This window comes from Micrasema longulum, unplaced genomic scaffold, assembly GCF_059751315.1.
Source record: "Micrasema longulum isolate JH-2025_06_02 unplaced genomic scaffold, ASM5975131v1 h1tg000883l, whole genome shotgun sequence".
In the NCBI taxonomy this organism is placed as follows: Eukaryota; Metazoa; Arthropoda; class Insecta; order Trichoptera; family Brachycentridae; genus Micrasema; species Micrasema longulum.
The window spans coordinates 224,862-238,756 of record NW_028278075.1 but is presented as its reverse complement, the minus strand read 5'-3'; the positions used below and the strand labels follow the sequence as shown (position 1 = coordinate 238,756).

The 13,895-nt window shown below is 31.8% G+C and overlaps 1 protein-coding gene across 1 annotated transcript; it reads left to right on the top strand.

The window, feature by feature from the left end:
- Nucleotides 1-1,189: 1,189 nt before the first annotated feature.
- Nucleotides 1,190-6,383, top strand: LOC148278415 (uncharacterized). The gene is made up of 3 exons (XM_088231418.1): nucleotides 1,190-1,251; nucleotides 4,320-4,790; nucleotides 5,031-6,383. The coding sequence occupies exons 2-3, from the start codon at nucleotides 4,320-4,322 to the stop codon at nucleotides 6,231-6,233; spliced, it is 1,674 nt and encodes a 557-aa protein (XP_088087544.1). The 5' UTR covers nucleotides 1,190-1,251; the 3' UTR covers nucleotides 6,234-6,383.
- The last annotated feature ends 7,512 nt before the right edge of the window (nucleotides 6,384-13,895 follow it).

The window sequence follows — 13,895 nt, the reverse complement described above, 5'->3', positions numbered from 1 at the left end:
ATATATTTATGGTCTAAGCCAAAAAACAACAGTCAAGTATATGAAGAAAAATTATGTAGTCATAATACATTGATATAATTAATCTGTGATGCAGTGGACTGTGAATTATTAGGTGTAGGTGGAGGTAGAGGTTGAAAGATATTTAGGTTTTACAAAATTAACTTTTTTAATAAAATATATAAAAAAACAACTTTATTAATATTTCAAGCGTTAAATTTGTGGTCAAATATTTAACTCAAAATTTTTTAATTACCGCTTACCTACTTTTCTATGTCTACCGGTTTCGATACGTACCCGTCTTTTCGCAACAACTATGGTAAAGGTGTTTAGTGGGTTTTGCATGTTGGTTGATTTGGTGTCCTAATAAAAAGACGGGTACGTCTTAAAACCAGTAGACAAAGAAAAGTCGGTAAGTGGTTATATACAAATATTTAATAAAACTTTATAAAAACAACTTTGTTTTTAACCACTTTTTTTTCTACCGCCTAGTTTTAAAACTTAATTTTAATTAGCATTGCTAATTAATACTTGATTGAAAAAACAAATTGTGTGTCAAAAATATGAAAATATTTTTATATTTTTAGTTAAAATAAATTGACGATACTCCTTACGTATTAATAACGAAAACTATGGTTTTATTAAGTCTTTATTTGAGCAAGTCACAGAATTAAAAATAAGTATATGAATCAGTGCTTTTAATGTAAATTATAAATTCTGTTTGACAAAAAATTTTTTTTGAATAATAAGTTTGTATAAACCATTCATACGTAAGCCATATTGATGTCACTTACAAAAAGATAATGGGAAGTTTTAATTTGCATTTGCTAGTTTAACTTTTTCAAATACGATTTTTTTTAAACGTTGAAAAAGAAAGTCATGCTCTGAAAAAGGTTGGCCCATAAAACTTATTTTATTGATTTTATACTAACTAAATACGTAAGTAGTTACAGTATTTAATCTGGAAAATCACAATGTGACAGTTTTAATTATAAATTTAAATGTTAAACTTCACAGTAAAAATCATTTTTCATATAATTCCTGATTACAATATTTATTTTACAATGAATATTGAAAGTACGTTTTTTGAGCTTTGTAAGCTTTTTATGTGACCCGAATAGGTGACGGAATTATTCGTTTAATAGTGGTTTGTCCCTCCCGCTAAGACGTGGAACCTAGTAAACTATAAAAAGCCTTCATGAATATGACTTTTGCTCACAAGTAAACTTATACTACCAATAAAACCCCACTAAGGTACATATTAAATGGATTGATTAATAAAAAAAAATTGATTGTCATTTTTAGTGTCACAATATTATAAGTGCGTCAAAGTGCATTGTTTGTGTTAAAAGTGGAAAGTGAATTCCGGGAACTTTTGTGGATTTTGCAAGCTTAATATTGAGTTGAAAAAGCTGCATTCCTCGCGTACAATAAGAATAATTTGATTTACCGAATCTTTAACCTATTTTTAATTTTAAATATTAATGTAATTCATTACCAAATAGACAAAATAGGAACTTTTTCAAATTTGTATGATAAAACAAAATACCTATGGAAATATACTAAAACATACTCGTAATGTTTCCGCTGCGTAAATATTTTCGTATAATTTATCAATTTATTTTAATTTGTGTAAAATAGTTTTATTAACTATTGTTTCACTTTAAATTCAGTACATTCATTTAAGTGCTTTTACCGGTATCATCTTTCATTGAAATTTTCTCATAAACGTCTTTTTAATAAAATGGAAGATTAATTTAAACGGTTTCTGAAATCAGTCAAAATTAAGATTAATGCTATTTAATCATCATCATTCCCTTTCTGCACCCAATTGTGAAAAGGGCACCCCATTGGTCTACCAATCGCAGCGTATCTTGATCATTTTTGTAACATGAAGGTAAGATAGTCAGTCTTGCGCTCCAGGGATATAATGTTCTGGCGTGAGAACACCCGTTTAAATAAATATTTCATATCAACCATGTCGGTAATCAAACTCAAGACCTCTTGCATGGTAGACAAACGCGCAGATTGTTATTTAATACCAAACTTAAAGATTTTCATTGTTTCATCAACAAATAACAATTTGTTGGTAAAAAAAATAAAACAAGAAAATAAAATATTTATAATAAGTTAACTAATGGTTTTGTTTGGCCTCTGTAGTAGTTTCTAAGGTTTAGCTACTAGCCATAAGAGTTGGGTTTATTTTCCGATAAGACGCATTTATGTTTTATTTTCGGATACGACTGACATATGTTTTAATTCCTAATAAGACGGCCATATGTTTTTGGAATATTTCATTGTCTATGGGTCATAAGGGTTAGTATTGCAGTCGTTAGATTAAATAATTTTATTAAAAAAATATATATATATATCGCTAGCTCAAAGCAACAGTGAGATAAACCTGAAATTTTTAATTTTTGTCTGTCGGTAGATATTCTTGACATGAGAATCCCATTTCAGTCCAAGAATGTTTCTCAGAGCTCTGTACTGAAGAACTTGCATTTCCGAGATCTGATTTTTGCTGGCAAAACCCCATATACATGATAGATAAGATCATAGCGTAGTAAATGACAAACAAAACGGAATGAGGAAGCAAATTTGAAACAAAATTATGTAGGTTTTTTAATTAAGAAATCCCTATTCTATCGCGTTACCTTTGTTGTCATTGGTTTTTTACTACAAAAACATTAAAAATATTCAATGCGTATTGTTTATAATAACCAATACTTCAATAATTACGCACTAAATTTGGTCGAAATCATAAAATAAATTCTTATAAACGACTTACTTCCTTTTGGCACTGTTTTAACAGCACTTAAACACAAAAAAAATTCAAGGTAAACCAGAACGAAACTGCTCCACTAGTGGTACAAGCAATTTTATAAATATATATTTCATAAATTAATAATTGTATCTTTGTGGTATTATACAATCTGTTTGTATTGCTATTTGACCTCAATAAAAACGAGTAAAATATTCAATGTCATTAAGATAATAATTCAAACGTTGACCACACCTTTCTCCGGACTATGTTTGATCATGAATCTGTCGAAAATTGGATTAATCAATTTCGTAACCGTACAAAGTAGCGTAAAATAAAGCTAATTATAAATTGAAATACACAAAAAACTGTTAAGGCGTGACGTCAAAAGATCTAGGAAAGACATGGTTCGCGGATTAAAACATAAACATGATAGGCACAATTCTTCACTGTCTCAAAAATAAGAATCGAATTTGAAACAGATAAATCAAACAAACTTAGACAAGTGGTATTTATAGATTATTTTTAACTTTCACTGCTTATCTGATGGGTTCAGCTGATAAAAGATTGACTAATTTACCGGCGGCTAATACCGATGATTTGTGTATTTGAAAAAATGGATAAACTTTCCTGTAAATCTATATGTTTGGCATTGTAAAGGTTTAAAGGATCTTAAAATTAAATCAACCCATAACATTTGTAATAATCGTTTATTGTTACCCGTGGTGTAATGGTCAGCGCGTTTGCCTACCTTGCAAGAGGTCTCGGGTTTGATTCTCGACATGGTTGATATGAAATATTGATTCAAAAGGGTGTTTTCACACTAGAATATTAATTAGTACCTGGACTGGTACTTAAAGCGTAAGACTGATCATCTAACATTCATGTAACAAAAAAATATCAAGAAACGCTGCAATTGGTGTAACGATGCAGTAATCTATGTACCATTGGGTGCAGAAAGGAAATTATGATAATGATGATTGTTACAAACACATACCGCATTACAAATATTGCATTAAATAGAAAAAAATATCAAATGTGCGCTTTCAATATAAGTTTTAATTTCCTTGAATGCACAACATATATATTTATATATATATATATTTTTTTGGCTTTTAGATCTCTTTGTGGTATTTTAATAAGTTTTTCTTCATCGAAATAGGCAAAAAAATATTGTGCACTTTTAAAATGAATAATTTGTTGACTACATTATGAATTAAATTATTTAAAAAAAAAAACAAAATTTACAATCAATGCTGTATCTTATTATTAATTTTATTCGCATCAAATGATGCAAAAAGAACTGTCACTGAAATATCAATTGTAGGTTCTAATATTTAAATTATTTATTGCACGGAGTTCACAGCTTGTCAAGTATCCGGCTTCAAGTAACGATATAAAAATAAGACGCCATACAAACATAATTTTATGTGCATGCGTAAATGTAGTTTCAGTAATAATCAATTATCAAATATGTTTTTAAACGTGATAAATTGCAAAATAATAGAATATAATAGAATGTTGAATAGTTCGTAATTTTTTGTTCATATCTGAATTTTAGATGAAGATAACAATCGCCGTTGCAGCAATGCTGCATTTGGCCACAGCGGGCCATGTGAACGTACGTATGCCCTACCTGAACCCAGCAGGAGTCACATATTACCAAGGCCAGCACTTGGTTTCTCCGACAGCGTATGCCGCGGTTCCAGCTTTTGGCCCTCAAGCCTATTCCACTCAACATCAGATCGCCTACACACAACAGCAAGTTGGCTACGAAGGGTACAACCCTTATTCCAGCCAGGGTTATGAGCACCAACAAGTGGCTTATGGCAGCACTCCTTCTCCAATTCAATACTCTCATGAAGCTGTAGCTGTACCAGCAGTTCATCACGTACCAGCTGTAGAGGTACCAACTGTCCATCATGTAACAGCAGAAGCTGATGTACCAGTAACGAAAATTGAAGCTCATCACGGAGTCGTACAGAAGGTTGTTAATGTAGCCAAACCCGCCATCAAGACCCAAAAATACGAGGTATATCATTACAACATTTTTAGATCATTATCGACACATTTGTTGCTCAAAATCGATTAGCGTATATTTTATTTAATCAATTAACAACGTCTGCTGTCAAACTAGAATTATTAATCTGAAAAGTTGTTTTCAATTTTGATTTCAGTATCGCTAAATGGTATCAAGGCTAGATTAATAGAGTTTAAAAAGTTGCAAGGCCTTGATTAATTTATATTTGCTGATTTCTCACTGATTTTTCAGGTTCGTCGTCCAGCCATCCAAAAGCAGTTTTACGATATTGAAGAGCGTACTATTATTCGTCCTGTTGGTTCAGCATTGTTAGAGTTGGACGAGCCAATTTCAAACCATGAAAAGGGACCTGCTGTTATCCAATCTCTGGAAGATCCTCATCACAAACAAATTGTCCACTCAGCTGATCACACGGTAGTTGTTGCATCAACACCCATTCCTCACGCGGTGGCCGTTACTCCTGTCCCCCATACCGTATCTATTACACCATCAGTACTTAATCATTACTCTCACGATTCTTATCCCGAGCAATCACTGGATCATCACTACATTCAAAATGATGGATACGCGCATCAGCAAGTCGTAGTTTCCTCTACTCCAGCTCCTATTCATTTATCTAGTCACGATACTGTTCTAGTTTCTTCTACGCCAAGACCCCACTATGAATCTGAAGATGCTATTGTTGTTAATTCTGACACTCGTAGCTACGAACACGCTAACCACGTTGCCCACGAACAAGCCGTTGCTCGCGCTAACTACAACGATCATGTTCAGCATGAAGCTATTTCTAGGGCTAACCACCAAGCTCAAGCTGAAGCTCACGCATACGAAGAAGCTATTGCTAGAGAAAACTATAGCGCTCAAGTTCACGCTCATCAAAAAGCCCTCGCTAGGGCCAATGCTCATGCTCATCATGAAGCGGAAGCCAGAGCTGCTCACGCTCATCAAGAACAGGTTATCGTAGAATCTCATTCTAACGGAGCCCCTTTGGAACCCGTCATCGTTAAGAATAACGTCAAGGGCTTGAATCACTTAAGCCACGAGGAAGCTCATGCCAACCAACACAAACTCATCCAGCTGTTGACAGCCAGAGGAGGTGTAGCCGAGGTCGGATTCGGTCATGACGGACCATCAGAGCACGTTGGAGATGCTGGAATCTCAAGGGCTCGCGTCCTGTCTGCTACTCCCTCTCCTCATCATGAACCGATCGAAGAGAAAGTGAAGACCCGCAGAATCGTAGTATCTCGTCCAGTGCAAACCCTTCAAGAAATCGACGTTGTTCAACCAGCCACCAAGGTTGATCAGGTAATCGTTAATGAGCCTACTGTTATCAAGACAGCCAAACTAAGCTACGAGAGAATCCAGACTTCCGTTCCAGTGTACGGAAAAGCTTTGGCTCACGCTCAAGCTCCAGCTCAGTACTACCATAAATAAAGTTTTAAAAAACTGTTTTCGAACGAAATCCTTAAACGTGATAGTGGAGAATATTGAATTTTCCTGCTAGTTATAAATTTATGAAAATATGGCTACATAGTATTGTACATAGTCTTCAAGCGATCGAATAATAAATAAATTATTTCACTCGACATGATGGTATTTTATTATCAGAAGTAATCATATCTAAATTGGGCCAAAAACTTTTTGTTATGTAATTCCATTAAAAATACAAACAAAATATTATTTTTTTTGTCATGGATCAAGGATAGGTACGAGTATTTAAAAATATGTTCTTTTTATATTTTTAGTGAAACTTGACTTGTTTTTTTCCTCAAACAACGATTTGGCTGTAATTCCTAAAACTTTTATTTATAAATATTCAATTGATGACCAAACCAATTTCTGAACGTGATTTGATTTTATCCAATCCAAAAGTTAAATGGTCTTTGGACACTTAGTAATATTTATTTACAGTAAAAAAAAAGAGTTATGCTTAGGATAAGAAGCACAAAACAAAGTTCTGTTAAATAATATTTGAAGTTAAAATTTTTTTAGGTTTCATCAAAGTGAAAAAAATGGGTTACTTCAAGAAAGTAGGATAATTTAAAAACGAAAAAAAAAAACCAATTATTTAACTTTAAGCTTAATATGCAAATAGCTATTCTAAAATATGCCATATATGTTATATTTGTATCTAAATACAAATATAACATATATGGCATTGACAAGGCTTATGACTGTCATTGGCTGGTTTAAGTGGTCACTTTACACATTGTGTAACATTCACCATTTTGCGTATGTTTGAACATCCATATTTCTTAAATTCTTCCATCTGTTATAAATTCTTAAAACCTTTATTGTTGTAAAGAGATTTATCTGATCAAATTATTTCACATACCAGACAACGCCTATAGAGGAAAAAATTGAGATGTTCAAACAATGACAAAATGGTCAATGTTACGCCGTGCGTAAAGTGGCCACTTAAACCAGCCAACGACAAGTCATGAGTCCTGAAAAATATAAAATATAGAATTCTGGGCATTTAAAAAAACTATGACCTGTCATTGGCTGGTTTGAGAGGCCACTTTTCCCACTGTGTAACATTCACCATCCTGCCTATGCGTAAAAATCCACATTTCTACAACACTTCCATCTGTTGATTTTTGTGAAGTAAAAGAGCTGAAACCTGTATCGTGTGGGTAAGATTCATCCGGCTGAACCAATGAGGAACTTCAGCCCTACGGGAAATTGGATACAAAAGAAAGTTTTCTTGCGCGCTTTAAAAATTAGAGCATTGCAAGTTTCTTGAAAATGAACGAATTGATTTATTTATTTATTTATGTATTTCACAGTTTTAAAATTTACAGAGTTTCTTTGTTTGAGGTCCCAACTAGCTAGGAAATTCCTGTGTTTAGGAAGGACCTTATTTTTTAAATGTGTTTTTTTTTATCTATTATTTAATTAAATGATGCTTAATAAATTCAAAGAATAATGATAACATAAATCAATATAAATATAAATTAAAAAACATGCAAGTTATAATAATAAAAATTGAATCATAAAAATAAATCAGAAAATATGCCATTAATAGTAAAAAAATGAGACATAATTATTATAAAATAGAAAACATACCGATAATAATAAAAATTGAAGCATAAATACACATTATAAAATATAACATTAGTAATAAAGAAATTAAACAAAAATATAAATTGGAAAACATACCGATAATAATAAAAATTGAAGCATAAATATAAATTTGAAAATATATCGTTTATAATTAGAAATAGAAAGAACAAAAATAAATTACAGAATATACCATTTATAATTAGAAAATTAAAGATACGTATAAATACTAGCATTAATAAGAAAAATAAAATATATGTAAATTAATAAACATAAAAAATAAAAATAAAATATACATAAAAACAATAAGGAGATTTTTGTCAATTAAAAGCAACACAATTTTTGCCATGAAAATAATTACAGGATATAAAAGGTCTACCCCTTATCCACTTGCTCACCTTCTTCTTATAAACATTGTAACTGACAGACGCCTTTATGTCAGGGTCCAACATGTTAAAAAACCTAGGGCCCAATACAGCAAAATGCCTCTGAAAAAAGGCAGTTCTACTTAGAGGTACCCCAAAGTTTATGCTCATTGCATATCTTGTTTTAATATTTTGTGGTGTTCTATTTTTTATTGAAGACCAAAAATTTGTAAGGACTTCCCTAAAATAAAGTTGTCTGACAGTTAGTAAATTCGTTGTTTCAAATAGAGTATGAGAGGGGTAAGTAGATGGCAGTTTTAGCATTATTTTCAATATTGTTTTTTGGAGAATGACCAATGGATTTAATATGACCTCCGAACAACCACCCCATCCAATCACTCTATATGACGCAACCGACTGGAACAGTGTAAAATACACCGATTTAACTGCTCCGTAATCTAAAAAACCTCTCAATGAGTAGAACACATGTATCAGTTTTCGGAGTTTTTTGACAGTCATAGAAATGTGAGATTCCCATCTAAGATGGCTGTCGATCATAATTCCCAAATATTTTATTTCATTAACTCTTTTTAGGGGACAGGACAGCAGGTACACGGCACTTTATCTTGTCCAGGAATTTGGTTTAAACTACAAGTATGAAGCATAACATTGAAAGATGTGACTGGGTAGCTCCACTGGGGCTAAATGTTATGTAGTTTGTTTTATCAATATTGAAGGAAAGTAAATTTATGTCCAACCACTTTCTCACCATTTCCATTCCTGCTGTAGCCTTACAAAAAATATCATTCCATGAGCATCCATCGAAAACAATTACGGTATTATATGCAAAAAAAAAAATGGCTTTGCCATGTTCCATGTTGAGATTATTAATGTAAACAAGAAATAGTATTGGACCCAATACACTACCTTGGGGCACACCGTTTACGCCTGGTTGACTTTGGCTTCTAGTTTCTTTTCCCGTCTCATCCATTATTTTTTTAGTTTGTGTTCTCCCTGTCAGATAATTTTCAAACCATTTTAATGCAGTTTCATTGACTCCTATTTCTAATAGTCTTCTACACAGTATCGAGTGGGACACAGTGTCAAAAGCCTTAGCTAGATCAAGGACCACAGCTATAGTTATACTTTTTCTATCTTAACATTCGGACAGTATCTTTGATAAATTTGCTATCGCATCGGATGTGCTCTTTTTTGTCTAAAACCGTTCTGATTATTTAATAATATGCTATTGCTCTCTAGGAAGAAATTATACCTTGTTTTAACTATCTATTCTATGATTTTAGAAACTACGCTAAGAAGAGAAATTGGTCGGTAATTGTTAACTGAACACTTATCTTTGGATTTAAAATATAGGAAGAACAACAGAGTTCTTCAGACAATTAGGGAAAAATTCCCTCCTTAAAGATGCAGTTTATAATATGTGTGGAAGAGGAAAAGCGATTATGTTTTTTAGGTGCTTAACACATTTAGTAGTAATATTGTCAGTACCGGAAGAGCAACAATTCTTTAGCGAAGAAATAACCGCAGTAAGTTCCTCATGATTAGTGGGTGAAATAATACATGGAGGGTACGGTATATTAGAGCCGTTTATTCGCGATGCCAATTGTTGTTCTGAGTTTTCAGTCTATTTTTAATAATATTAGCTAGATCAGATCCTATGTTTGCGAAAAATTTGTTAAAATGGTTGTCAATTTGATCAGGGTTTTTGCAGTACGTTTTACGGTTTTCCATCTATGTTAATATCATTTATAGAATTTCTTATCCCAGATGTGTAAGAAATTTATTTTATGATTTGCCATATTCTTTTTCCATCACCTTAAGCATCTAGAATCTTATGTCTATAGTACTCCTCTTTAATATTTTTTATGGTTTTGTTGCATTTATTCCTATATTTCTTAAAGTATTGATTTAGAATTTGATCAGTAGGATTATTAATACAGTATCTATGAAGTTAGTCTCTTTTTCTAACACATTTGATAAGTCCTGTTGTTATCCAAGGTCTGATTTTACGTTTCTTTGACAATGTTCTCCTTGTGATGCTTGTAGCATTTGTTATATGTGCATCGAGTATATGAACAAAGTGTTTGCAAGAAATATTTAGGTCGTTATTTGAATAGACTGGAGACCAGGTCTCTTCAGTTATATTTTGGAATAACAAATTGTAATCAATATTTTTTTATTTTTTATTGTCGGTCAGGTGGAGGTGGTGTCGAGGTTGCTATACTTGAAATGTTTGCATAGTGATCGGTTATGCAACATTTGTAAACAACTGCCCTAGTATGTCGTAAACTTTTTACAAAAACGTGATCAATGCAGCTACTAGTTGTTTCCGTTTCCCTTGTGGGTACCATAATTGCCGGATAGAATCCATATGTACCAAGAATGTTCAGGTATTCATTGGCTTGTGAGTGCATATTTATAATTATATTGATGTTTATATCTCCTTAAATAAAAAAGTTTTTTATGTTCTTAATAAAATGATAAAAAATATTTTTTTAAATGCACTACTTTGATCGACTTTACAAGTTCATATGAACTAACTAATGATATGAGCGCTGTAGAAGATATCCGGTTGGCTTGCTCTAAACAAACCAATTACAAGAACTAACGAAGAACAACTTCTGACGTAACACGCGGAGTTATTTCAGACAATACAAAACTTTAAAAAATCATAGCGCCGATAATACGATATAGAAAAATTACATTTTTGGCTTAGTCTAATAGTCTATTAACAAATTAAAAAAACACTGAACTTCCTCATTCACATTTAAAAACATTTCTCTCTTTTGTTTATTTTTTACCTTTTAGTCATTGTTTTATTGATTTTAAAAAAAACGAGCTAAAAATTGTTATGCCTAGTAATATAATATAATCACTACCCTGCTAGGGAACGCGTGAAAAATTATTAATTACTTGAAAACTGATCGAAAATACAAAACAAGGGTGAAATCATACTCAGATTTATGGTAAAAAGATATTGTTGTCCTTACTAGTAACTGCATTTAGGACATTGACTTGAAATATATCTGGTATAACTGGTACATGGAAAATATACGTATAAAGAGTATCTTCTTTGGGGGTTTTATCAACAAAAAAATGATGGTTTTAAAACATGTAATTTCATTCCGTTGGGATATTTATAATATGCAATTTTGATAACCAATTGACACAAATAAAAAAACATTACGGCTACACGAAGGATACAAGATCCCTGTAAAGTATAAAGTTTTATATTCTGATCGAGATAATAACTGTATTAAAATAAATAAAAACATCTTTGTTTTTAACCACTTTTTTTTGGTTAGGTTAAGAAGTGGTTATAAACAGGGTTGTTTTTATTAATTTTATTATAATTAATAACCACAAAGTTAGTGCTTCAAATATAACATGACAGGCGCCGTGGAGCAGTTGGTTAGACGGTTAAGTGTAAAACTGGCGTCGCGGGTTCGATTCCCGCCAGTTGCAAGAAAAATCCAAGAAAGTTTTTTTTCTCAATTAGTCTGGGTGTTGTAATGTATTTTCATTACCTCCTTCCATATCCCCTCTATCCCACCTTCTGACAAGCCTTAAAATAGAGGCTTAGCGGGTTATTCCTTTAAAAAAAATTACATGTTTTTTTATTTAAAAATGTATTATTTAATGTCAAGCTTGTCGGAAATCGAACACAATGCAAAAAAGAACAGAATATACTCGTCGTTTATCAACATTATTCGAAATAAATTGCTTTAATAAATACGGCAGCTTGATAGGTTTTATTGGAAGGAATGTTGATCATAATTATCGACTATTCATTTTCAACAACTCCAGACTTGTGAAGGTTTTTAATAACACCTTTAGATACCGATAAATTGCGTAATAATTATTATTTTCAACGTTACTTCAAGATACTGGTCGTTTGATTTACACAATACACAATACTTTTTATCTCATGGCAACTCCATTTAGATTTAAAAGTTCCGTTATACATGCATTAAAAAAATAATTATAAAATGGTCTAAATCAAGAAATCTCATATCACATGTTTTGTTCTATTTAGGGGCATATTGTCCACACATGCAATCATGCGCCGCTTACTATTTAAAGTCATGTTTTACAGTACTTTATTTATAGAAAAACAAACAAAAAAAATCTAACCAATCATTCCCACCGTTTGAATTTTCCTGAATTTTTTTTTTAAATATGCTGTCAAAACACCCAAATTACTGATGGCAAATTGTTGACACGGAATCATCGGAAATCAAATTGCTGAGAACTGGAGAAATAAAACATAACCTCGAGACCCCACTAGGAAGTAAAATAAATACTGGAAAATTTATATACCTAAGCAGTCGCATCCTTAGTTACCCAGTTCAATTAGTCAATTACAACATGTAGTGTGGTGTTCAGTACACTAATGTAACTTTTTCGCAGTTACTCTGTTTATACAAAATATAATAAACACCTATCGAAACCCAAAATACTTTCTCTCTGTCAACCTCCAACTGGGTAGGAGCTTCCATGCATCAACATGCATTAAATCCTCCAGTTACAAAATAATTACTTACCTAGTAATGTTTTGTCCATATGTCCATAAATTATTAATTGTCATCTGTGATTGTTCCTAGATAAATAAATAAACAAAAAAGATTTCAACAATATTTTGCTTTTGTTTAAATGTTTGTAGAACTAGATTTCACCCTTCAGGGAGTTATCAAGATTAACATTTTATTTATACAGCTAGAGAACATGTTTGAAAATCAAATATGAATATCTAGGCATTTGCAGAATGTTCTCTATCTGTGTTATATGTTAAATAAAGTTTTAATTATTTTTGTGTAAATTTGTCACAAGTTTATTGTTCAGATTTATGACCCATATAAAATGGACTTAGCTTTTAACAAATCAACTTGTAACAAAAGCTTTTTTACTTTAAGTGCTACGTCACTTTTAGGGCTCCTTTTATTTTTATCTTTGTATCCTAGTAAAGATAAAAAAATATATCTAAACATTCTATAAAGTTGAATGACAGCATATCCGCTAACCGGCGTTTTCTTATCATACCCCTTGGTCAGTTAACTATTATAATCTAGAGCAAGGCCTTGATTAAATTTAAACTATTCTAAATTATTATTGCGAGAAAATTACAGAGTAATTTTACAACACCGTTTGATTAAACCTTTCAGGTTCAAAATTTTCTTTACTTACTTTTACTTGAAGATTGTCTTACTAATTAATAATACACGCAATATGATGACTTAACATAACATGTCGCAAAAAAATTGGCTGTACGGTGCAAACTGTAAATTATTTTTAAGAATCTGTTTCTTATCGGGAGGGGAGCAAATGGATTTGTATACTGGAGTTTTATTTACCACAAAGTTAGTTAATAGGTTCAATTATTATTACTTTTATTTATTTATAAACCAATTAGTTTCGGCAACATATTGCCATCTTCAGGAATAATTTCAAACTAAAATAAAATAAAATATTAACATATTATTAAGCACATAGTGAGGGAACGAGTGGGTGTTGCCAAGGGAGGAGAGAGGGGGTTCATGTGTGGGTTTAGGGCGGAGGAATATATTCAATATATTACTTTTGCTTAATTATATAAATGTTTTCATATTCTATTAAAATCGCCGTGAACATGGTATACATATTATGTTGG